A 27,561-nucleotide genomic window follows, 5' to 3' on the forward strand; every position below is an offset into this window, starting at 1 on the left:
TGAGAACATATTTGCATGCAATTATGTAGTGGTGACTGCACTAGGGAGTGGTCACTTGATGTTCTTCTGGTTCCATTGTTAACATTCTTTCTAAGCATTGATACCTTTTTGATTTTGACTCTTTGTAACAATATTCAGGATGAAGGTGTGACATCTCTTGGGAAGTTAAGCCATTTGTTTTGTTTCACAGACTTGAAGTGCTCAAAATTGCTTTGAAGAGCTTAAATAAAAATTTCAAACTGGGGAGGCAACATAATACTGAGGATTTTGTGCCTGTAAGAAAGATACCTTAAGAATTAGTTAGTGGCAACCAATTTTCTTATTTCTTAGAATTAAGACTGATTTCTCCCATAAAAGCGTGCCTATATTGAAAATTTAAACTGCAAAGTATAATCAATTATGGCCAATTCTAAACACAGAGCAGGTTAGAACAGATTCTAACAGAACACCCCAACAATTATATTGATTTGGGGATGGTTTAGAATCAAGCCATTATAGACAGATAGGTAGATAAAGTAATTCAACATTTGATCAGCTCTGATAACAATGGGGAAGAGAAATATGTTGCTAAAAACTATCTCAGAGCCTATAGTTTTTAGGATATTATAGTACAAATATCATGTATTTTGCTAGTCAACATACTTTGTTGAAGTAATAGCACAGTCTAGTGTCAGCGGATGTCAGGTGCATCATCCTTGGATAAAGAAAACATGCAATCATAAAAAATATTAGACTTGAACTTATTCTTTGTGTAAAATTGGATCATGCTTCTGGTAGCTAGTGATGACTTTAAAAAAAATCACAATAATCCTTTCAATCTGGCAGAGAAGGAAAATGTTATTGTGGGATGTCATTACCTGTTCTAAAAAATGCTACTAATTCAAAAGAAAGGTTCTGTCTTTCTAACTGTATTCTTCACAAAACAAGTTTCCAGCTAGGAGATCCTTCAAAATACCTAATATGAGCTCAACACAAGAGATAAACAGTATTAGGTCAATCACAACATGTTTATTATACATCATGGCTTCAAAACTTGAGAGACAAAGACAATAAATATCTAAAATGACTATCCTAGACAAACAACCATGGAAACTAGCCTTAGGTCATTTAGAGTCGGATCCTGCTTCTACTCAAGTTGATGGCAAGACTCCAATTCAATCTCCACACTTGAGTTGTGAGGAGTTTGGTTATTATTATGGGCTCTCCATGTACTGTCCTTTTGTGTTGCCTGTTCTCATAATTCAAAAGGCTCTGTGTTGATTCATCTCCAGTTTAATTTGCCTGCACTAGGCATGTGCACAGTTTAACCAGCCAATATTCAACTGTTTGCTGTCATCTAGCTAAGCAAAACCTTTGCTGGTAGGCTGGATGGGGCCTTCTCTGCTGTAATTCACTGCATATAGTTACTGCACTGGACCACTCTTACCTCCACTTCAGGTGCTAAGGGGTTTGCTTTTCTTTTCTTTTCTGCCAAAGACTTAGACATCTTCAGAAGTGTTCATGCTTTTAGTTTGGAAGAATTAATTTTCCAACAACAGGAAAGCCTTTGCATCCATTTGCTTAGTTAAGCAGTACACTAGAAAATGCGTCATTGCTCAGATATAGTAACTATGTTAGCAATAGTCAAATTATTCTATGCCTAGATACTTAACTCTACGTAACATCTGATTTTACAAAAAAAAATTAAAAGCGCGCATAAACATAGTTTTATGTTTGTAGCTCAAAATCAGGCTTCATTGTTGAATCCAATTTAAAAGGTATTAGTATTCTGCTTATTCTCATTCCGCTATTTCACTAACACCTTTCAAAGGATGCACTTTACCAAAGGTTGGGAAAACATTAAAAACTGTGGTATTTTTGTGCTGTAGCTTTAAAAGAACACACCTCGGCATGATTCTGGTTCTCCAACTGGGACCTTCCCCATAAGCTAATGATGTGAGCAAACATGTCAAAGTCCCCTGCAATCCCCCGCCCACCTTTTTATTTTATATTTTATTTTACACATCCTCTTTCTGTCTAGATCAATTGTGAGATACCTCTAAACATTCTTCTCTCCAAACCTGTTACCCATCCTCTACTCCATATTACACATATACAAATAGGTTTCTGGCTGTACATACTGTACAATTGCATGTGCTCTGGATGTTATTGAATCCCATCTGTTTCACACAGTAACAAATATGGCAATTTCTATGCTCCTCAGGAGCATCAGCACATAAGTCCTCTTTTGTAGTTTAATTAGCAATAATCCCCATTTGGGGGAGATGAGACATTTCACTTCTCTGGTTATAACACTTTGGCCAGGGTAAGGAGGAGACCAAAAAACAAAAAAATTCCTATATTTAATCAGCACTGCAGCATGGAGAGAGACAAACACACACAGACACACAAAAGAAATCACAAAGTCAACTCACAGAATCTCCAAGTCACGCAGGGCTCTGAAGGCTCCATCTTCAATGCAGCTGATCTGGTTGTTGTCCAGTTGCCTGCAGGAAGGAAGGGAAAGTATGAAGGTTTGCTGGGTAACTAAGCTGCCTTAAAACACCGGGTTCCAGTCTTTCCTGTCACTGAGGTGTCCCTCCACCCCCTTGCAGTCTTTGCTCGTCCCCCAGGAGGAGGCTTGCTCATAGCCTGCCACGCTGCTCTGTCTCTTCTCACTGACTGTCTGAAAGAACTGCACAGAACAGCACACTGAAGCCTGTCAGGTCTCAGTAAATATTAATTGCGCTTTTTTTTTCTTTCTTTTTTTTTTTTAAGGCAGAAGGGAGTAATTTCATTACATTAGGGCATCCAATCCATTATGAGCTTTTACCGTCATGTCACTGAAACAATTTCATTAAGCTAAAGGCCTGTAAATCATTGGAGGTCACTGCACTGCCCTCTGCGACCTCCCAGAATGCCTTTTTTTTTCTTTTACTGGAAGTTGCAGTCCTCTGTCCTGAAAGTACTAAATCTCAAGGCTTTATCTGCCCAAGAGCTGCAAGAGTGCACGGGGAATATACCAATTCTAAATTAGACTCAACTAATCTAATTTTATAGTCTTTTTATTATTCTAAGCACCAAATGTCTGTAGTGTTCGAGGCTTCTTTCTATTGTTACTGGTCCCATCTGGTTGGCCATTCTATTGAAAGATTTTTGACTAAATACAGATTCTGCCTAACTGTATCAGTGAGAGAAATCCATTGATAGAAAATATTCAAGAAATTGTGTGCATGCGCGCACACACACACAATTACCGTCTTAATAATATAGTACTTTGCTATGAAACAAGTGTAATTTAATACATCTAATATTGATTTTTCACATTTATTTTACCCAGATATGCATGTTGAAATATATTTTACAGTATTTGGGAACATTTGGGTACATATGCAAACGTGTGCATTTCAACTAGAAATTTTTTTTAATGCTCCCAGCGCTTGACTCAAAATGTACAATTTAAGGATTTAAGTCCCTATGTATCTGATAATTTACATTACACCACTGTAAAAAATCTGTATTATATGCTACTGTACAAACTATACATACATTTGAATACAGAACAGACATTGCAAAAGATGTGAATACACACCCCTTGTTCTGTGTGGTCCTTTGCCTAGACTACAAGGTGGGCGGGACTGTCTGTTCTGCATGTCTGTACAGTATCTAGCTGCGCACAACAGTGCTATGACCTTTTTGGGGTTTATAGGTGCAAATGCATATTATACAAAATTATTATAACAATGTACATATAATAGTGTACATATACACACTTGCACCGGTAGAGATATGATAATGTGGTGTGGTAGAAAAATCATCATCCTCTGTGCTTTGCACTGTATAGACATTTAAGAAACCATGCATTGCCCCAGCAACCTTCCAGTGAAAGTAGAAATAAACCATCGACTGGATATAATAATAACTATAATACAATAAAAAAGATAGTTAGCATCTTTTTAAGTAGAAAGTGTGTGTTAATTTACAGTTTGAAATGACTAACATTCATTTTAAACTTCATGAATCGCCACATAGGTACAAACTGAGCCTACTGATATAAATTATGCTGAGTATGTGTATATATATATAAACCCCAAGTGACATTTACCCAAGCTGATGTGGTCCTATCATAATGGACCAGGCTCAGTAAACTCCAAGCTTTTTATGATTTAAAGTGTATGAAAAATCATACTGATTATCAAGGCTACCAAACAGCTTACAAGCACAAACCCCCCAGTTTAAGTTTCTCATAGAGCTCATAACTTAACAAAACATGCTGAATTCGGCAAATCTTTGAGCAGCATTCCTCATGCTGAAACAAAAGATGTAAAATCATCTAAATGGGATCTCACACACACACATGCACACACGCACTTTTGCATCTTTTGGCGGTAGAAGGAAGGAGTTGCTGAGAGGCTACTTTTTGGATCTTTATTTACTGGTGGTTTCTGAAATGTTAACACGTCACTTTACTGGAACAGTGTCTAAGTGATAATTTAGGTGTTAGGATTGCTGTAACAAGCATTTAAAATGGGGTAAAACACAAGATATCCGTTGTGTGTGTATAAAAGAACTTTATATTGCAACTTGCTTCCTCATGTACATTATTCATCTAATTCACAGGTGCTTTGCATTTGATGTTAAAGAAAAAGCAAGAGCCAGAGATTAGGTGAACACGAGTACCACCTATTTCTTTCTTTTCAAACTCATTAGGTTGTGTAGCCTAGTTTTAATTGAGGTACAGTATTCTATCTACTTTACTGTCAAATATGTTAAGATCTAAGTAAATAAGCCCAGAGTGATTAATATGCATATTCAATATCAGAAAGCCTTCTGTTCGTCATATAAGTACACATAAACAGCATAAAGTTTCTTTTTTTTAGAATGCTGTTCTGTTGCTTGGATTTTATGGTAAAATGTATTTAGTAAATCATATATAGCTCTCTATGGGCCCAATCCTGCCAACACTAACTACCAAGCTTAATGCCTGAGGGGTCTATTAATCAACGGGCCCATTCACAGCAGTCAGGTAAGCACTACATGCTTCGCAGAGCTAGTACTGTATATTCATAGGATCGGGCCCCAAATTATTACGCTTTCTAGATGGATCTCATTTTGCATTAGTTACACCCTGCCCTTTAGGACTAATTTCAGCTTCCTAACAAACTAAAGGAGCATGGTGTCTGAAAGACAGCCAGGGCAAGCATTTAGAGAATGCAACAGGGGGCCAGCGCCACCTGAGTTTTAGTCTTCGTTCTGTAAATGATTAAGGCCCCAATCCTGCAAACACTTATGCATGTGATTAATTTTAAGCATGCGAATTACCCCTCTGAAGACAATGGGATGAATCATCATCTTAAATTTAATCATGTGTTTGTTTGCAAGATTGGGGAAACAAATCCTATGCTGTGATACTCAAAATGGAAAACTTGTGCTTTTAAAGCAAAAAATCAGGATCTGAGAAAAGCTATAGCATACACAGAAAAACTGAAGAGTCAGAGAGAAAAAAAACAGAACGCAGGACTGCATTTCCCTGAGTTACATGTTGCACCACAACTGTCTCCTCTTAGCACTTAGCTCCGAATGTAGTGTTCAAACATGCACATAAAAGAACTAAATATTCATTTGTCAGCTATTACTATCTTTCGGGTAAGTTTCAAAAATGGCATTCGTTTTATGTGACAGGTTTGAGTGTCAGCTTTCAGACGTTTGTGGAAGAGATTTTTCTCCTTGCTATTACCAAAATAATATAATTAAGGGAGGCTGCATCTCTGATAGTTAGAGCAGAGGACAGGAGGACTGGTATTCTTCCACCGCTCACATGATATGTGATCTTTGGAAACTTGCTCTTTACCTGATTTTCTCCCCACCTATGAAATGAATACAACACTGACCACATGGGGATGTTTTGAGGCTTATCTAACACTTGCAAAGTGGTCGAATTGCCTCTTATGAAAGGCACTATAAAATGTGCCCACTGCAACCTTTATGAAAGTGGGTCTTTGTATAGCTGGCTGGAAGAAAAGGGGATTTGCCCCTGTAGGAGCTCCCTTATAGCAAGTGGGGAGAAATGGGAAAGTTCATAGATATGGACAGGAAGGGCAGGAAGCAGATGGGGCCAGGTTAGGACAAGGTCACTGCATTGTCCTTCCTGCTGACTAGAAGAGTAGGGGGGTATTTATGACCCAAGCAACCTCCTTACCAGGACTTGGCTACCCACACATGTACTTGGCAAATGGGTTGTCTTTTGACCCACTGTGGGAATTATACTAATTGCCCTATTCTTTTCAGAGCTGAGAAGGAATTTTCCTCTTACCCCTGGATTGGCCGAAGCCAGATGTTTGTTTTTCTTCACCTTCACCACAGCAGTTCTGTGACCTTGTGGGGTGGAGTAAGGGGATTAGGTTATACTGTCACAATTTACTACGTAAAAGTTGTGGTGGATGTCCAATGCACGTACTTGGTACAGAAGGGATACAGTTATTGGACAAAATGGATTGGGAAAGGATTTGGAAGAAAGCATTCCTTAAGGAAGTTAAGTAAGAAGGGGTTGGGGATCCTACACCTCATCAGCAGGGAGTCAACCCCCTCCTTTTCCTGTCCCCCTTGAAGGGGCTAAGGAAGAGGGTTTGGGACTCCTAGCTCTTGTCAGCGGGACGCTGACCCCCTTCTTCCTGAGCTGTACAATATGTTGCCTGGTACCCCTGGATATTATAAGTGAATACAGTTGCAGCCTAATTAAACCACATCCACGGCCTCCTGTCTTTCTTCCGCACAGATGGACAGATACAATGTATTCTTATGATTAATAATAAAGAATGTGTTTGGATAAAATTAATCATTTGAACTACAAAAGAAAACAACAGACTAAACAAACTGCATCTTTTCGCTCAGGCAGTAGCTGCTGGGGTATTACTGGAGCCTCTGAACAGCAGGCAGACTTACAATATGTATCATGTAGGCTGTGATAACTAGAAACAAAGGGGGCGGGGGGGCTTGAGGAAGGAGTGCCAGATTTAATTCTGAACCTCCAGGCTTTTGTCAGGTTAAGATGGATCCCTAACATTAACAGGAATTAAAGTGTTTGCTTAGGTTTAAATGGGGTAAACCCCTCGTGAATAATTTCATACATTAGACACTGGCCTTGGGTCTGTGGCTTTTGTCAGAAGTGTCTCTTGCTTTGACGTCAGCAAGCATAGGAAACCCTGGAACATATGTGTGATTAAACAGCTGCTCTGACTTCACCCAAGAGGCTCCAGGGAACTGAAACTTCTATGACAGGCAATTAGCTATTAGACAATAACAACAGCTACAGATAGATAACAAAAGAATTCAGAAAAAAAGAGTAAAATTGGATATCAAGGAAAAGATGTATTAGCTACTTAAGAAAAAGGTAGCGTTTGAGACAGGAACACTTGAAGCTTGTAAGCTGTTAACTGAAGAAATGAAATATTCCCTTTTTAAATAAATCTGCTCTTGCAGATTATATATATATAATCATAGAACTATAAGCAAGAAGGGGACAACTAGTCTATCCCTCTGCAAGGAGGATTAATTATACCTAACATACACCATGCATATTATATGTATAATAATATGGTGTTATGTATAGGATAATTTCATGTCACCCATTTACTACTCAAGTGTTTTCAATAAGAAGCATAGAAAATATAAATTATAATTGACCAAGAAATTATGTGACTGATGGATAATTATTTGTCTTTAAAACTGGCATTTTATAATACAAAATTAAGATAAAACATCTTTTGTTAAAATTGAGAAACAATGCTCCACTCCTGTAACTATTAAATCCTTATATTTCAACTGTTATTTAGCCAAGAGATGGAGCTAAGTTTTAGCGCCAAATCCCATGATACTGCAACACTTTGGCTCATATATTTGGATTTGCATATTATCTACCATAAGGTGAGCGTTAAATTTCAAATTTCATTATAAGAAAAACTAAGATTTCAAAATGCTGATTTCCCTTTGCCATTAAAAAAATCCTTTAATATTCAGAAATCTAAATTGATCATTTTGGTAATTATTCTGCAAATAACACTGTTCCTTTGTTCTATAATCAGACACCAAATGCAACAGAATTCACTACCTTTTTTGCAACTAACAAGCCTATGTACCGAAAGAAAAAGACAATGAAGCACTAAGTATGTAGAAAAAACAAGCTAAATTCTCACTTTGTTTTGATATATTTTGTTTATTTGTAATATAGGAAAATATTTTTTAAATGTACAAACATTAGTCAGGACATTGTAGAATCCAAATGATCTATTCAAAAAACAGACAGAACAGTAGTTTAATTAATGTCTTCACTTTGTATGTCCGGTCTGGAGACTAGTTAAAAATGTAAACATGAATCTGTTTTAACAAGGACTATTATGCGTACTTTGCAGTTATTCTCATTTAATACATTTGATTTCCTGTATTTTATATGACTATTTAGCATACATGTTTCCTAAGCGGAAGAACAGTTTTACATCCTAATAGCTGTTCATTTAAGAGAACTCCACACTAATACAAATGAACGTGGCAGAGTAATATCTCAGAAGTATGTCATGTGTTAGCAAATGAAAAAATATTTCACCCATCAGTGGGAAATGTCAACAACAAATTCATTTTCACATTAAAATATTTTACTGTGTTTTAGTCTGAGATTTTTTACGGACATTTAGTGGGAAGGTGCTTTGACTGTACCCTTTTTTAAAAAGACAACTGTCAAGGAATTTAGGCCCACAATTTAAGATTAATTAATCATCCCTCCAAAATACTCATTTTGACAGATGTGTTCATAGGCACTTTTTCTTAACACTCTAGAGGAAACAACTGTTTGGATGTATTTCACCTGCAGCGTATGCACTCCGATAGTGCAGCACAAAGATAGTTCATAAGAACCAGAAACAGACTAGTCTACATTCGCTGTCCAAATCTAGAGTCTGATCCTGCAGATGCTTAAGCACATGAATAATTTGAAGAAAATTGGCCCAATACACACAAGTAAAATTTCTCACATGCCTCAGAATTGAAGGATTGGGCGTTGAGAGAGGTTTCATGCATAAAGAAACTCCCCAGAGGGGGCCGGGAGGTACACATTTTCAATTCTTTCAGTTTCAATAATCAACAAGTGCATTAACAAAGACGACGGAATTTTAAAAACATTATTTTTAATCAATTTTAATTTTTCATACTTAATTTTACTCATCTTTGAAGAATTTCAACAAAATTAAAATCTTTGATGATAATATTTTTAAAATGTGTAGATTAAATAAATTGATGTTAACATTAAAATACAGGTTGAATGCGGTAAAAATGAGTCTATATGGGGGAAAGAGCTAAAGGGATTAGTCTGTAATCCACATTTGACATTTTGAGCCTTACTCCAGAATTGCATCTTTTTAGGACAATTATGGTTTGGAGACAGCAACATTCAAAGCACTATGCAGAAATAGCTCATTTGCATCGCATAACCGGTCAGATCTGATCAATTCTCAGTCCCATTCTGTGTTACCAAGGTTGTTAAGTAACAGATTAGGGTTTTTTTTTGTTTTTGTTTTTTTTTAATTATTCTGCAGATTATGAAGTTGAAAGTTACCAATATTTGCTCCCTCTGTAAATAAAATTACCTGGCTTTGTAATTTTGGGGGCAAGCAGCATTTTATATAAACATCACATCAATTTAAAGCAATACTTAATTAAAAAATTAAAACCTTCCTCCCCTCCCCCACATCCAACATCTCCTTTCAATTTCATGGTATTTACAACATCCTTATTTTACTGTCCCCGGTTACTGATGTAACAAATAGTGCATACCAAACACACAAATGGCTGTCTCCATAGCAATTGGGGCAGGTTTTGTGGTTTCCCTAGTTACTCCTGACTGATAACCATCTGCTGTTCTTCATTGCCATAGGCCCAACAGGAGGGGGGAGAAAGAAATCAGAAAGATAAAATCGGTGATTGTTAGATCATTTGAGAAGGTATCTGTTGTACAGTTTTTTAACCCCCCAAAAGGATTTGTACTTATTTGGGTTCCAATTCTGTCTTTTACTTTCAGTAGATGTGAAATAAGTACCTTTTGTAGAAGACGACTCTATTGCCAAGTTTCAGAGTGGTATCCGTGTTAGTCTGTATCAGCAAAAAGAATGAGGAGTACTTGTGGCACCTTAGAGACTAACAAATTTGTTTGAGCATAAGCTTTCCTGGGCTAAAGCCCACTTCATCAGATGCATGAAGTGGGCTTTAGCCCACGAATGCTTTTGTTCAAATAAATTTGTTAGTCTCTAAGGTGCCACAACTACTCCTCGTTCTATTGCCAAACTGGATCAAAGAGGGCATTATCCTGAGGGCAAGAATTTGCCAGTTTTTCACTGAATTGTTACATTTTACACCCACTTTAACACTTTTTTTTTTTGAGCTAGAATCACAAGGGCTCTAAGGTTCCATTCACAAAACAGGAGGAGGAAGAGGTGGTGGTGCTCTTAGGCCCAATAGTCCAGTTATTTGGTTACTCACCTGAAATGTGGGAGGGAGACCAAGATTAAAATCCCTGCTCTGAAGCAGGAATTTTAACCCAGGTCTTCTCTGCTCTAAGGAGAGTGCCCTGACAACCAGTCCATAGGCTATTCTGGGGTGGAGCTCTCAATTTCTCCTGCTGAAGCCGGTCCACTCCGTATACGTAACGATTGGCAAAGCGATTTGAACTTGGGTCTCCCATCTGAGTGCCCTAACCACAATAGCTACAGAATCATTCTCAGTCACTCTCTCTCTCTGGCTCAATGACTATTGAAGTATTTTATACAAAACAGAATGGCTTCAACGGGAGAGTCTGAGAGACACACAACTCAGAATAGCCAATAGTCTGGTGGTTAAAGGCATTAGTTCAGGAGTGGGAAGATTTGAGTTCCAGTCCCTGCTCTAGGAAAGGGATTCAAACCCTAAACACTGGGCTATTGGATATAAAGGGATTGCTTTGTCCTCCTCCTCCTGTTTTATGAATCTAGCCCTTCATTTCCTTAGCTTTTATTCAAAAGAGGCTAACAATGCCCAGAAACTAAACATTTCATGTAAAAAACAAACAAAACATTTTGTTCGACCCAACATCCATCTGTCAACTTTTTGATTCACCAAAAATTCTGAAAAATGTAGCTTTTGGTTCCTGTTGAACCAAACTCCATCCTCCTACCCCCCGCAGCACTGCCAGAGAACCAAAAGTCAGTTCTTTGCCCATCTCTAGTCATGATGTAGCAAAGCAAGATTATTTAACAAGGGTGTTTGGCAGAAATTATATTAGTTCCATGTTTCATTGTTTGCTTTATTGTTTTTATATATATTTAAAAAAACATGTCTCTGAGGGAATACTAGGGTTTCTAACCCTATAAGAAGGCATGTATTCTCTGGAGGACTTGAAGGGAGATAGGATGGAGTGGTGATGATGAAGATGGGACATTTGACAAATCTTAACCACAAAGATAGCCTGTGAGCTCCCCAGGGGTCAGTCACACACACTCACTCATCTAAAAAATCAAGAGGAAGATGAAGCAGGTGGCAATCTTACTGCTGAATCTCTGGGCATTTGTCCACTCAAGTCACACCAGTTCAGTTACTTAATATTTTTTGTATATTCCATTCTACCACCTTGTAGTCAATATCCATTTAATTTTTATGGATGACTTGAGAACAAACCAAATGGGCCAAAGACAAATGAGAAGATTAAAAATGAGGGATACATAATACCAAAGTAATAATTGTTCCTAGTTAGTCCTTACATTATTGCACCAAAATCACCTGGACATTTAGATTTTACTTTAAAAGGGAAAAAAAAGAAGAAAAGTTTGTGGATTGTTTTTAAATTAGAAACTGAAGATTCATGCTACGCTGAAAATATACTGAAGAATATCCAAGATGAGGGACAGCTAGTGTATTGACTACATCATCTTAGCAACATGCCACTGAATTATTAAACTGAAGCTTTGTATAATAAGCCCACTAGACTGTTTGTTGAGTTGCAAACTGGGATCAGCAGCCAACAAAAGTATTCCAGTAAGTGATTCTGGTTTACCAATACTCTATTTTTTTCTTAAGTCCCAGTAGTGCCAAGGAGGGGTGAGGGAGTTTTAAATATCTCAGTGCATCCCTTTTGATACACATTTCCTGTATACCCCAAAACTACTGCCCAAATAATAATGATTTGACTTGAATCACAGTGGCATTTGTAATGAAGACTATAAATTTCAAGCTGATGCTTTAGCCTTAAATCATGCTATTATGACTAGGAATAGCCGAGGTTTCCCCAGTATGGATCATTCTTAGCATAGGCCTCGTCCTCATAGGCTTTCCTCAGAGGTTGCACAGGGCAATTTCAGGAAAGGTGTGGGGGCTGGGGTTCAGACGATCAGGTGCTGCATATGACTGGAGCCAGCTCAGAGCACCAACAGAATGCAGCTATCTGTTAATATGCTAACATGGCAAAAGTGACTCTGCCCTTGCGGCACTGAGGTTAGGTTATTCTAATGAGCTTGATTGTGGGTCACTGAAAAATTAAGTAGTGCACAATAAGCCTCTCTTGATTGCTCTAAGAGAGAGAGTATGGGGACACAAAGTCTTCTGTTTTACTATTGCTTTATTCTTTTCTCTGTCTGTCTCAGTATGAAGAGAGTTGAAGAATTGGGTTTGCTTATTTAAATGCCCTGGGTCCCAGATATAAGGTCCCTCACCAAAGGCTCTTAAGCAAAGTACGCAGTCATGGGACAAGAGGGAAGATCCTCTCGTGGATCAGTAACTGGTTAAAAGACAGGAAATAAAGGGTAAGAATAAATGGCAGTTTTCAAAATAGAGATAGGCAGATAGCGGTGTCCCCCAGGGTTCTGTACTGGAACCAGTGCTGTTCAACATATTCATAAATGATCTTGAAAAAAGAGGTCAACAGTGAAGTGGCAAAATTTGCAGATGATACAAAATTACTCAAGAGATCTCACAAAACTGGGTGAGTGGGCAAAATAATGTCAGATGAAATTCAATGCTGATAAATGCAAAGTAATGCACATTGGAAAACATAATCCCAACTATACATACAAAATGATGGGGCCTGAATTAGCTGTTACCACTCAAGAGAGACATCTTGGAGTCATTATGGATAGTTCTCTAAAAACATCCACTCAATGTGCAGCAGCAGTCAAAAAAACTAACAGAATGTTAGGATCCATTAGGAAAGGAATAGATAATGAGACAGAAAATATCATAATGACTCTATATAAATGCATGGTATGCCCACATCTTGAATATTGCATGCAGATCTGCATCTCAAAAAAGATATATTAGAATTGGAAAAGGTTCGGAGAAGGGCAACAAAAATGATTACAGGTATGGAACAGCCACAGTATAAGGAGAGATTAAAAAGACTGGGACTTTTCAGCATGGAAAGGAGATGACTAAAAGGGGATATGGTAGAGGTCTATAAAATCTTGGCTGGTGTGGAAAAAGTGAATACGGAAATGTTATTTACTTCTTCACATAACACAAGAATTAGGGGTCACCCAATGAAATTAACAGGCAGGAGATTTAAAACAAACCAAAGGAAGTACTTCATACAAAGCACAGTCAACCTGTGGAACTCTTTGCCAGGGGATGTTGTAAAAGCCAAAACTATAACAGGGTTCAAAAAATAATTAGTTTAGTTCATGGAGGATAGATCTGTCAACAGGTATTAGCCAGGATGGTCAGGCATGCAATCCCAAGATCTGAGTGTTCCTAGCCTCTGTTTTCCAGAAGCTGGGAGTGGACAACAGGGGATGGATCACTCCATGATTGCCTATTTGTTCACTTCTTCAGAAGCACTGGAATTGGCCACTGTTGGAAGACAGGGTACCAGGCTAGATGGATAATTGGTAATGGCTCGGCAGGCAGCAATGTGTGAGTGGCTAAAAATTGCACACACACCGTTATTTTTGTCTTCTCCACACACGCGCCAGTCCAACATTCTTGTTTGCCTCATGAACTTATGTCTTGTCTTTTAGACGGTTAGCAATTTGGAGCATTTTCTGCATGTCTGTGTCGTGTCTTACTCAATAGAGCCCTGACATGGTTGGCCTTTGGGTACTTCTGCAATATAAATGGGAAGCAACAACGTTGTTTAGAAATGCCCATTGTCTAGTAATCATGGCAAATAACTTGATGTATACAATACTGTTAGGTTTCAGAGTAACAGCCGTGTCAGTATGCATCCGATGAAGTGAGCTGTAGCTCACGAAAGCTTATGCTCAAATAAATTGGTTAGTCTCTAAGGTGCCACAAGTACTCCTTTTCTTTTCACAATACTGTTAGAAGCCCAGCCATTCTGATAAGATGTGAAATTGAAGACATTCTACTACAAGTGAAGACAACTGGTTACCCAGTTGAAGATCTCATTTCACTATTCTAAAAGAGCAAGTGTTCTGTTGTTCACTGCTGTATGTATAGTACTACTGAGTGTGTAATACTTGCAAGATTTACCTAAGGTGTTATTGCAATACCTATAACTGTATCTAGCAAATCAAGTTGTAAAAAGATGCGGGATATTTAGTGAACAAGAGGTTCTAGATAAAACCAAATTGCATTTTATTGTCTATACGCTTCCTTTTTTAGGATGAAAAATGAATGTATATATAAAAAAAGAAGTAAAGAGAAAACCCAGAAGAGGGGAAAAAGGCAATTAGATAATTGTTGGTTTGGGAAATATGAACTTTTTTTGTAATATGTCAGAAGTAATTCTGCTGTTGGTGGTTATCTTTGGGTCCCACTGAATTTAACTGGCTTTATATGTGTTGTATAGAACCCAGACACTCGATGGGTGCTTTAGAAATGTACACTAAAAATTAAATTAGATTGTACAAAGACTGATATCAAAGACTAAATGCTCCTTTAGTATTCAGTGAAAATTCATTTCATTTGTGTAACATTTACTAAATAAGCTACCACATAGATTTAGTTTTACAAACATTTTGTAACCAATATTTTTACTTGATATTAATCTGTCTCTCTCTGATATATCAAGATCACAGTACAGGTACTGAATTTTTGTTAGCAGATCACTGACCTTGTGAGCAGCACTCTACTGAATCTCTCTACCACAAGCATGTCCAGGTGGTAAAAGTGCACACAACATTTGTGACGAATCTTGCACATATTCTTTCTTTCCCCCTAAATTAAATTGTGTGACCATTTCACTTAATTCAAAATATCAAATGGCATATGTCTATCGTAGGTACTTATCTGACAGGCTTCACCATAGTATTTGACAGGTTTCAGAGTATCAGCAGTGTTAGTCTGTATTTGCAAAAAGAAAAGGAGTACTTGCAGCACCTTAGAGACTAACAAATTTATTTGAGCATAAGCATCCAATGAAGTGAGCTTAAGCTTACGCTCAAATAAATTTGTTAGTCTCTAAGGTGCCGCAAGTATTCCTTTTCTTTTTTCATAGTATTTGAGTCTCTCACAATCTTTCATGTATTTATCGGTCCAACTTGCAAGATACCCAGCTAATAGCAGGATGAGGTTGTCTAAGACCTCAGGAATTCAACACACCTCTTCCATCTCCAGAATATCTACATTATTTTTTTTAATTAAAAAAACTTCTTATGTCAAGTGTTAGCCCAGAGTGAAGGAAACTAGAGATTTTACAATGGAAAAGCAGAAAACCTAAGAATGATGATAAGATGGAGCAGTATTGATAATGTAAGCATCACTGCACAGTACAGTTATAAAGATAAAAGGAGAAAATTGTACACGATATTACAGTACTAAGATTTTTATTGAAGCAACATATCTCTAATTAAAAGTAATAATATCAGGAAGCAATATTGCTACCTGATATCATCATGTAAGCCTAGTTCTTGTGTCGGATTTAAAGCAGTCAAACAGATACTAATGCACTTCATTCAGCTTTCCTTCTGGATCTCTTTTACTTTTGAGAGATTAGTTGATATAGCTCTGGATACAGATCTCAGCTCTGGATCTGAAACATCATAGTTTAGAAATCTAGATACAAAGGGGCAACCATAATCTCAAAGACTGCATCTGTTACCAAAAACAAACCATGTGTCAGTTCCAGGTGCGTTTATTCCCTCCGTTTTGCAGAGGGACACACTTCTAATAAGACAGTTAGAAAGAAAGGGGAAGCATTTCTAATTAGGGGGATGGTGAAAGAATTATCCCTTACAGAAGGTGATAGAATGTTTGAAAAAGCAAACAAACCCACTCTCTCCAAATATAAAATAATTTTACTCCTGAATGACAATTAAGGATTTAGACAGATGTGGTCTATTTTTGTGAGACATGTGGCTAAATTAATTTTAACTTAAATACACACTTTTTAAACAGGAGATATTGAAGATATAGGTTTACGTTCAGATATTGCTTTCTATAATAGGAATTAATATTTTTTCTGTGGAATTTGTGGCAGTTTTATTTTGTTAATGAAGTAATTTTAAAAAGTAAAACCCTCAGGCCCTCTTAGGCAACTTTTTTGGCAAATGTAAACAGCCATATATCTAACCTGACCATCCATATTAATTATTAACCATTAACTAATTATTCAAAGGGCTTCATGAAACTGAAGTTATCGGCTAAGAAGTTGAAATGTAGCACACACAGTCGTACTCAATCTGCAAAGTAAGACTTTCAACCATTCTTTCTTGCTTCCATATTCCTTTATACAGATTTTCTTCATCAATATATCCATTAAAGAGACTACTGCTTTTCTCCCCACCAACCAAGTAATCAATATTAAGTCCAATACAAACACTTGTTCGACTGTATTAGCTGCCATTCCCCAACAGGTTCAGGTAGCAGCTTGGGTCAGAACAGCCCTGTCAGTAATCTTAGCTATTATAACCCAACTTCAAAACATCTGAATCATAATAAAAGGAGAAAGCACTTTCATAAAATAAACAGAGACAAAATCGGTCCCAAAATGGTCTTTTAATCTTTTTTATCTTAGTCTTGCTACTAAAACAACAACCCTTTTGTAAGTATGTAATGAAGATACCTGTGCAATCTTGGCTTGACAGTACATTTCTCCAGCCCTTATCTTCGCCAATCTAATTCAGAATGCCTAAATTATTGACAACAGGATTTTGCTGCTTAACCCCTTCAGTGCCTGAAGGTTAACACCTAGTTAAGCTCAATGGTTACTTAAGAGAAAACATATAACCAACACCCTTAAAAAGCAATGTGAGTTAGTGGTAGCAAGCAAAAGGCTTGGAAAGCAGTCTGTTCAACTATATTTTAAATCACTTTGGCTCATTGTATTATCTTGGGCAAATCACTTGGCCTCCCTGCAACCGTCATCCCAACTGTAAGGAAGGTTTTAAAAGCAGGATCTAACCAAAAACCCATGCTGCATCTAAGCTATGCTTCACTGTGTAAATATATTACATACAAAATAAGGCAGACACAAGGGTTGACACAAGTGCAAAATCTTGGGTGGCATGAACAAGGGGTCATGCAACAAACAGAGACAAGAATTCATCCTTATTTCAAAAGCTAGCTTTCACATGTCAGAAACAGCAGTTTCCTATTCCAAGCCATGATAACAGAAGTTCAATATTATGAAGTTATGTTGGTGAGTGGCTGGGGTATGGAGAATCATTTATCAGACATCTGGGATTATGACGGAGATGGCTTATACAAACTTCCCAGTTGTATTGGAATGTTTTTATGTGCCATGTCTTAGCCTCATCTTGTGCACTGTCCATTATTCTCACTATCTACTTAAATGGGAATTAAACATAAGTATTGTGATAAAACGTGTTTATTAAATGCCAGGTTTCAGAGTAACAGCCGTGTTAGTCTGTATTCGCAAAAAGAAAAGGAGTACTTGTGGCACCTTAGAGACTAACCAATTTATTTGAGCATAAGCTTTCGTGAGCTACAGCTCACTTAATCCGATGCATACAGTATGCATCCGATGAAGTGAGCTGTAGTTCACGAAAGCTTATGCTCAAATAAATTGGTTAGTCTCTAAGGTGCCACAAGTACTCCTTTTCTTTTTATTACATGCAATACGGTATTATTACATTTTGATGCTTTAATATTCTCAGCTTTAACTGGCTGGCTATTTAGAACAAAAATTGCACAAGTAAGTTACCCAAGTCATTTTAAGAAGATTAGTGTGCTAAAAAAATAAAAATGAAAATGAAAACAACAACAAAAACACTTCACTTTGTCCACTAGGATACTAAAAAAAAAAAAATTCTATTTAATGAGTATTACACTCTGTAAACCTTGAACTCAAAATTATCATTGGATCATTGTACTAATATTTGCGGCTTTTGAAAACAAACTTTAAACGACATTCTCTCAGATTAAAAAAATACATCACAAAATACTGGATCAAGGATCACATTCACAGAGGAACCAAATTCTACCATCTGTTACACATGTGCTTCCCTATTGACGTTAATGGGACTAGAAGGGGGCAATGAGAAAAGCAAAATTTGGTCCCACAGGCTCTTACTAGGGAAAAGGTGAGGAATATTTTGTTGTGGAAATAAACTGTGTAAAATTAATTTCTTTCTATTGCTCTCAGAAGGGCACATTCTAGTGTCCCCTCTGAATGCTACTAGATCACATTTTTGCGCCATGTTCTAGTCTAACACTGAAGAGTTTTTATCCTCTGTGTCCCATTTATTTCACAGCACTTGCTCCCAGATTTCCACCTATCTAACCTACCCCTCAGTATTTCTATTAACCACATCACTGATATCTAAGTGCCAGAGGATTCCTGCTGTGGTTGCCTTAGATTTTGTCACTCCATTTTAATTTAACTAGAGACAGACCATTCCTGACACAAGCACAATACCTACTCTTATAAGAACTTCCTGAGATCATTAATGTCCCTGCGCAGTCTATGGGACCTGAGTTTGCTTTGATATCAGAAGCAATCTGTTACTGCTCCTCCCACATTGCTGTACAATAGCTTTTAAAAGCAAACAGACAGTGTCCCTTGTTGTATTAATACAATACAGTGTACATATAAGAGCAATAAATGATGAAAAGTTAACAAGAAGGATTAAGGCATTTAAGTTTCATACTTTCTTGTCTTATTAAAATAGTTTCATTCCAAGGAATAGCAACCTTGTCTTAAAGACACATGAAAATGGCTCAGTTTTCCTACAGCCATAGAATAAAAAGGATGGCAAATCTATGCAACAGTAGACTGATAGCTGTGAAATCAAGAACGTATATTTTCATTTCTGTGTACAAATATGGGTAAGAAACTATACCAACTTTATATGTGGTTCTCTCCTTGCAGACAGTGCTGGAACCATGTTTACATTTCCAAGTGGCCTAGAAATCATAGCATAACCTTTGCCTTTTGGACACCAATCTATGGTTTTATGGATAAAGCATAGGAATGGGAGTCAGAAGAGAGACAGTCTTTCTATTTCCAGCTCTTGACATAGGATCTCTTTCTGATATTGAGCAAGGCATTTACTGTCTTGGTGAAGTGTGAATATTACTGCTTACTGTTTCGAAATTGTCAGGTTAAATCCATTAAGGTTTTTAAAGCACTTTCAGATTTTCAGATAAATTATTATTAAATTATATTGTATTGCCCTTAAAAAGGCTGTCTTCCAATATATTATTTTAGTGCCCAGAAAGTGGTCTGTGTCTTAAAAAGTGGTATAAATGCATGAATAATGCTGACTATTTGCAAAATTCAATTTCAAAAGTTAATACCATTGAAACAGTGCAACAACTTGGCTGCTCAGAGACCACAGTATCAATATCTAGATATTACATTCCATCTTCAAAACTTTGATTAAGTAATACCTAAGTACTTCTTTATGGTTCCCTTATGATATAGGCATGATATCCATATACAGATAGGAAAACTGGGGCAGTGAAGGAAGTCACAGAGCAAGTCAGAATCAGATCCAATATTAAAACTAAGTAGTTCATCCTATCCTCTAACCAATAAACTGCAGCTCTCTGAGATTAAACAAACCAACAAACTTCTAAGGGCTTGTCTACACTTACTGGGGGATCGACGAGCAGCGATTGATGCATCAGCGGTCAATTTAGCGGGTCTAGTGAAGACCCACTAAATCGAGGGCAGATTGCTCTCCCGTCAACTCCTGTACTCCATTGAATTGAGAAGAGTAGTCGGAGTCGATGGAAGAGGGTCTCCCATTGACATCATGTAGTGTGGACTCCGCGGGAAGTAGATCTAAGCTACTTCGATTTGAGTTACGCTAGTCACATAACTCAAATTGAGTAGCTTAGATCGAATTTCCCTGTAGTGTAGACAAGGCCTTCGTTTTCTTACCTGAGTCAGACGTGGGTTTGGCTTTTTATTTTTTTTTATTATTATTATTTTTTTTAACTAATCCCTGCATTATAGGACCGGGTGAAGCAGAGAAAAATAAACAAACAGGCCTATCACTTAACTTGGTTCAAGTGGATAGGTCAAATACAGGCATACTTATTCTGACAGCGCCGGCGGGCAATATTTATAACCCCATTATTCATGGGGGCTGTGCTGAAATTATATTGCTATGCTGTTTTGGCTAAGAGAGTATGCACTGACCCTGCTATACCCAGCACAGCACCAGAATAATTCTGTGCAAAAGGTTTGCATTAAATGTAATGAAGCAAATGACAAAAATCAATAAACCAGGAACGGTGTGGCTATCATAAAAATGATGTAAATTCAGAGTTCAGGGTGGTTATGAAGCTATTTAGAATTGTAATTAAAACCAGCACCATTTTTTTCCCAGGATAAAAACCCCTTTGACAACCACAAATGAATGCTACAGGAAATTTTCAACAAATATATTCAAAATTAATGTATGGCACAAAGATGGCATAAATTATCTAAGGATAACCTGTAAATGTCGACTTCTGATCAAGTTTAAGAGTACAAAATACAGGGAATTTGATTTTACGTAAGATTTTTCAAGTGGCTCTGTCTTCCATTTTAATTAAGTTTTATATTAAAAGGGAACTATGGATGCAATATATCCCATTTTAAATGAATTGTACTTCTGAAGGTTTCAGAGTGGTAGCCGTGTTATTCTGTATCTGCAAAAACAATGAGGAGTCCTTGTGGCACCTTAGAGACTAACAAATTTATTTGAGCATAAGAAGTAGGTTCTAGCCCATGGAAGCATCAGATGCATGGAGTGGAAAATATAAGAGCAGGTATAAATACACAAAAAGATGTGAGTTGCCTTATCAATCCAGGAACTAAACCCTGCAACAAACTCCGGTGCCAACTCTGTCCACATATCTATTCAAAGGAAACCATCATAGGACCTAACCACATCAGCAACACCATCAGGGGCTCGTTCACCTGCATATCTTCCAATGTGATATATGCCATCATGTGCCAGCAATGCCCTTCTGCTATGTACATTGGCCAAACCGGATAGTCTCTACACAAAAGAATAAATGGACACAAATCTGACATCAGGAACCATAACATTCAAAAACCAGTCGGAGAACACTTCAATCTCCCTGGTCACTCAATAACTGACTTAAAAGTGGGAATTCTTCCACAAAAAAAACTTGAAAAACAGACTCCAAGGTGAAACTGCAGAACTGGAATTAATTTACAAACTGGACATCATCAGATTAGGCCTGAATAAAGACTGGGAGTGGTTGGGTCATTACAAAACCTAATTTCCCCAATACTAATCTCCCCTTACTGTTTCTCACACCTTCTTGTCAACTGTCTGAAATGAGCCACTCTCATTACCACTTCAAAAGTTATTTTTCCTCCTTTGGTATCCTGCTGTTAATTGATTGTCTCATTAGACTGACCTCACACTTGGTAAGGCAACTCACATCTTTTCCTGTATTTATACCTCCTCCTGTATTTTCCACTTCATGCATCTGATGAAGTGGGTTCTAGCCCACGAAAGCTTATGCCCAAATAAATTTGTTAGTCTCTAAGGTGCCACAAGGACTCCTCGTTTTTGTACTTTTGAAGTTATTCTCTGTCAAAGAGACTTTTTGAAGACTATTAACATTGCAATGAGAGGACCAAACCTGCCATTCATTACACTCCACTCATATCTCACTGATGCGGTGTTTAGCCAATCCTAACATGCAAGATAGTATTTTATACCATATCTATACTGTATTTAAACAAAGGAAACACTGAGCATATGCGTGATCCTTGCCAAAATTAGTAGCTCCATTGACTAACATTTCTTTGACACTCGCCCATACACCAGATTCAAGCTTAGCAGACAAGAGATGAGCAGGTTTTAACAGATGTGTTGACTACTTATTTGGGTGAGTTAACATCACTAACAACTAGGGTTGCCAACCTTCCAGGATTGTCCTGGAGTCTCCAAGTATTAAAGAGCAAATCTTTAATTAAAGATTATGTCATTTGATGAAACCGCCAGGAATATGTCCAACCAAAGTTGGCAACCCTATGCAACACCTGAACACTACCCCAAACCTGTTCCTCTCATGCATAATGCATGAGTTACTCAGGAGTTCAAGTTGGAGGGAGTGCATAAATAACCTGCAAATACTGACAGCATACTCCTACAGCATACATACTTCCTACCAATCAGCAACTCTTGACATTTTTAGTTGCAAAGAATCCCACAATTCAAATGGCTCTCAATGTCAAACTGGGAATGTGCAGCATGTGACTTCGTTTAAAAATTCATACCAAAGTGACATTTAGGAAAGTTCACTACATACATGTTAAAATAAAAGGATTCTCATACCTAGTTTTTAATTGTTATTTCCAGTTCAATAAATGGAATAAAATCCAATATAAACTCAAAAATAACATTTAAATTTGAGATTCTCTCATTCAAATACAAACCTTTTACAATGCCCTCAGCTGATGCAAACTGGTCATATCACAATGCTGCAGCTGCACTGCTTGTGAAGGGTATTGTCCATGCCATTCTTCAACACACCCCTTGCTGGGAAACTCAGTAGGCTGCATTAATGATACCTTCAGAAAACAACATTCTCGGGCCCTCTTAAACAGGCAAGACGAGAGTAAATTGTGCAAAATGAAGAGAGTTGATCACGGCAGGATAAGATTTAAGGTAGAAGGAGAGGACAACTTGAGCCACATGATATTAATTTCTTGGCACAAGGCCTTCCTACCCTATCAATAGGATTTCACCCTGTGAATCAAGGACATTAGAGTCCATTTAAAGAAGTTTGAGAACCTTTAAAAAAAACGCCAATATTTGTCCGTAGTTAAACAATCAGGAAAAAATGAAAATTCATGGGAAGCCAAAAATATGACTATTGAAACACTGTATACATTAGAGCAGGGGTGGGCAAACTTTTTGGTTTGAGGGCCACATCGGGGTTCCAAAACTGTATAGATGGCTGGGTAGGGAAAGCTGTGCCTCCCCAAACAGCCTGTCCCCCAGCCCCTATCTGGCTCCTCCCACTTCCTGCCCCCCGACTACCCCCCTCAGAACCCCCGACCCATCCAACCCTCCTGCTCTTGCCCCCTCCCGGGAGCCCCCACCCCTAATTGCCCCCCCGGGATCCCACCCCCATCCGACCCCCACTGCTCCCCGTTTCCTTACTGCCCCTACCCCTTCCACACCCCCGCCCCCTGACAGGCCCCCCGAGACTCCCACGCCTATCCAGCCGCCCCCTGCTCCCTGTCCCCTGACTGCCCCCAGGACCTCCCTACCCCTTATCCAACCCCCACCCACCCACCGCTCAAAGCACCAGGACTGGCAGCCATAAGTAGTACACCGTAAGTAGCACATTCCTACAGGGAGCAATTTAATACACTACACCAGTGACTCATGCAGCTGCGCTGCCCGACAGGAGCTCACAGCCCTGCCGCCCAAAGCGTTGGCGGCACGGCAAGCTGAGGCTGCAGGGGAGGGGCCGGGGGCTAGCCTCCCCAGCCGGGAGCTCAAGGGCCAGGCAGGACAGTCCCATGGGCCGGATGTGGCCTACGGGCTTTAGTTTGCCCACCTCTGCATTAGAGGTATAAAATAAAAACCATTAAAATTTAATCATATTATAAATGAGCCTTGTTGCAGTGGCATAGGGCTTAGATTTCATAAAAATCTAACAATAATTAAATATCTGTAATTTTTTAGTGAATCTAAATATTAAAGATTTTTAAAAACATGAAAAGGCCATTTTTTAAGGCTGAGATATAGGCTGAACTAACATATACTGTTATTTTATTTATTTGTATTTTGCAGGTTGAATACTTCTAAATAGACATAGGAGATATTTCAGCTTTATCTAGTTGACATTTTATGCAGCAGAGGGGAACTAAGACCAGCTCTGCAGTAGGGAAATTCATTTTCCAAGGATCACAGGTTTGGTTTCTAATGATTTATTGTTGAAAAATCCCTCATGGCTGGTCAAGCCCACTGCTATGGACAGCCACAGAATACAAATACTTCCTCTAATGCAAATGGATATTAGAAGCCACATTAATTAATATGGATATGCTTATGTAAATTTCAGTGATATCATTCAGTTACACACAGATAATCACAGGAAAAGGTTCATATCAGGGATGGATGTACTTGAAAGGTTTAATATTTTTCACAAGTGCTAGTCAACTGATGTTCTATTTAGGAGAAAGAACATGGAAGACAAGATCACAAAAATCAGAATGTGTGTAATAAATGAAAGCAGTGATAGGCTAAGCAAGCAACTAAAGGAGGCATGGATAAAAAAGGATGATGTCATAGTCCCCAAACTTCATGTAAGGCTACTTGGAATTCTTCCATGTCTCACATATATCCCCTATATCCTTAATACTCCCCAAGTAGTTCACATTTCTTATAGATCTTCCTGCTGCTCTAAAAAACCAACATTTCTTTTAAAAATATTCCCTTTAAAATATGGCCAGGGGCAATCTTTACATTTAAGACCAAACTCTTCAGCTTCCTTGGGGGGGGGGGGGGGGTACTGTCATGCACATGATAGGTGTTTGTCCAACCTGTTTTTTAAAACCTCCTATGATGGTGATTCCACAATCTCCCTTGGAAACCTATTCCAGAGTTTAACTACCCTTATAGTTAGGCAGTTTTTTCCTGATATCTAGCCTAAATTTCCCTTGCTGCAGATTAAGCCCATTACTTCTGGTCTTACTTTCAGTGGGCATGGAAAACAGTTGATCCCCATCTTCTTCATAATAGCCCTTAATATATCTGAAATCTTACCAGTCTCACCCCCCGCCCTCGAGTCTTTTTTTCTCAAAACTAAACATGCCCAGTTTTTTAACCTTTCCTCATATATCAGGGTTTCTTAACCTGTCCTCAATTTTGTTGCTTGTCTCTGGACTTTCTCCAATTTGACCACGTCCTAAAGTGTGGTACCCAGAATTGGACACAGTACTTCAGCTCAGGCCTCACAGGGCCAAACAGACCAGGACAATTACCTCCTGTGTCTTACATAAAACACTCCTGTTAATACACCACAGAATTATATTATCCTTGTGTGCAATTACATCACATTGTTGACTCATATTCAATTTGTGATCTGCTATAACCCCCCCAGATCCTTTTCAGCAGTACTAGCATAGAAGGGGGAATAACTGACATTTGATTTTTTCTTCCTAAGTGAAGTATTTTATTGATTTTCTTCTTGCTGATTTGAGACCAATTCTCTAATTTGTCAGGATAGTTTTGAATTCTAATCCTGTCTTCCAAAGTGCTCACAACCCCTCCCAGCTTGATGTCATCCACAAATTTAATAAGCATATTCTACATTCCATTATCTAAGCCATTAATAAAAATATTAAATAGTACCAGACCCAGGACTGACCCCTGTGCAACCCCACTAGATAAACTGGGAGGGTCTGTCAACGGACCATTGATAACTACTCTTTGAATATGGGTTTTTAATCAGATGTGTACCCACTTTATAGCAATTTCATCTAGACCATATTTCCCTAATTTGCTAATGAAAATGTCATGTGGGCTATGTCAAAAGCTTTATGAAAAACAAGATATATCACATCTACAGGTCTCCCACTACCCACTAGGCTTGTAAACCTGGTAAAGAAGGAAAAGAGATTGGTTTGGCAAGATTTGTTCTTGACAAATCCATACTGGCTATTTCTTATAAACCTATTATCCTCCAGGTGCTGACAAAATGATTGTTTAATAATGTGTTCTGGAATCTTTCCAGGTATTGAAGTTAGGCTGGCAGGTCTATAGTTTCCCAGGTCCACTTTGTTCCCCCTTTTAAAGATACATATTATGTTTGCCCTTCTCCAGGCTTCTGGTACCTCACCCGTCCTCCAGCAGCCCTCTAAAACAACTGCTAATGGTTGCACGATTGCTTAAGTACCCTAGGATGAATTTCATCAGGCCCTGCCGACTTGAATACATCTAGCTCATCTAAATATTCTTTAGCCTGTCCTTTCCCTATTTTGGTTTGCGTTCCTTCTCCCTTGTTATGGAATCATAAAATATCAGGGTTGGAAGGGACCTCAGGAGGTCATCTAGTCCAAACCCCTGCTCAAAGCAGGATCAATCCCCAATTTTTGCCCCAAATGGCCCCCTCAAGGATTGAACTCACAACCTTGGGTTTAGCAGGCCAATGCTCAAACCACTGAGCTATCCCTCACCCTCCAAAATCAGTTTCAGGGAAATTATATGGAGCTTAGCATGGCATGCAGATATCATTGTTGTCAAATATTAATTGTGTTGATTCACCATTGACCTTTTTAATGAAGAATGAAGCAAAACAGGCATTAAACACCCCAGGCTTTTTGATGTCATTAGTTATTAGCTCTCTTTCCTCACTAATAGAGGACCTACACTTTCCTTCATATTTCTCATTCTCCTAATGTATTTATAGAACCATGTCTTATTAGCTTTTCTGTCTGTTGCCAGGTTAACTCATATTCTGTTTTAGCCTTTCTGATTTTTTCCCTACATGCTTGTGCTATTCTTTTGTACTCCTCCTCAGCAATTTGTCCATGTTTCCACTTTTTGTAGGATTCCTTTTTGATTTCCAGCCATTGAAGAACTCCTTATGGAACCATATTGGCCTCTTACTATTCTTCCTATCTTTTCTTTACATTGGAATAGTTGGCAGTTGTGCATTTATATGTCTCCTTGAGAAACAGCCAGCTCTCCTGAACATCTTTTTCTTTCTATTTTCTTCCCAGGGGCCTTATCAATTCTATGGGTTTGTTAAAGTCTGCTCTTTTTTTAACTCCAAGTCTAAAATGGCTGTCTGCCCGGTTAATTTATCCACTTTCTGAAACAAAAAAAAAATGTCCCAATAAATTCCAAGAACTTATTGGAAATTTTGGTCAGATTTGGCAACCTTCAGGTCATGCCACAAGGCATTTTTCTCCAGGCTTTTTTCTTGGTCAGTGAGAAGTGCCACATGCCAAGATAGCTCCAAGTAATGCAGCCTTCATCAAGTCCCAAGGCTAGAATTTAGCACACAGTCACAAGTTAGTGGGCGTCACTGTGGTTTATACACAGTATTTTAAATTCAGAATCTCAGGGATAAAAAACACTCAGGAAATAATGCACTAATATCTCAGGTGCTATTTTCTGAGTGGGTAATTGGGTAGGAGAGGTGTTTAAGGGCACGGGA

The 27,561-nt window shown here is 38.1% G+C and overlaps 1 protein-coding gene across 1 annotated transcript in view; it reads right to left on the reverse strand.

Moving 5' to 3' along the window:
- The window catches only part of SLIT3 (slit guidance ligand 3), an 806,608-nt gene that overhangs the window by 320,340 nt on the left and 458,707 nt on the right, over positions 1-27,561 (reverse strand). Inside the window, exon 6 of the mRNA XM_048861176.2 lies at positions 2,415-2,486. Within this exon, the coding sequence (XP_048717133.1) occupies positions 2,415-2,486 (72 nt within the window). The remainder of the gene's footprint in view (positions 1-2,414; positions 2,487-27,561) is intronic.

This window comes from Caretta caretta, chromosome 8 (assembly GCF_965140235.1).
Source record: "Caretta caretta isolate rCarCar2 chromosome 8, rCarCar1.hap1, whole genome shotgun sequence".
NCBI lineage: Eukaryota > Metazoa > Chordata > Testudines > Cheloniidae > Caretta > Caretta caretta.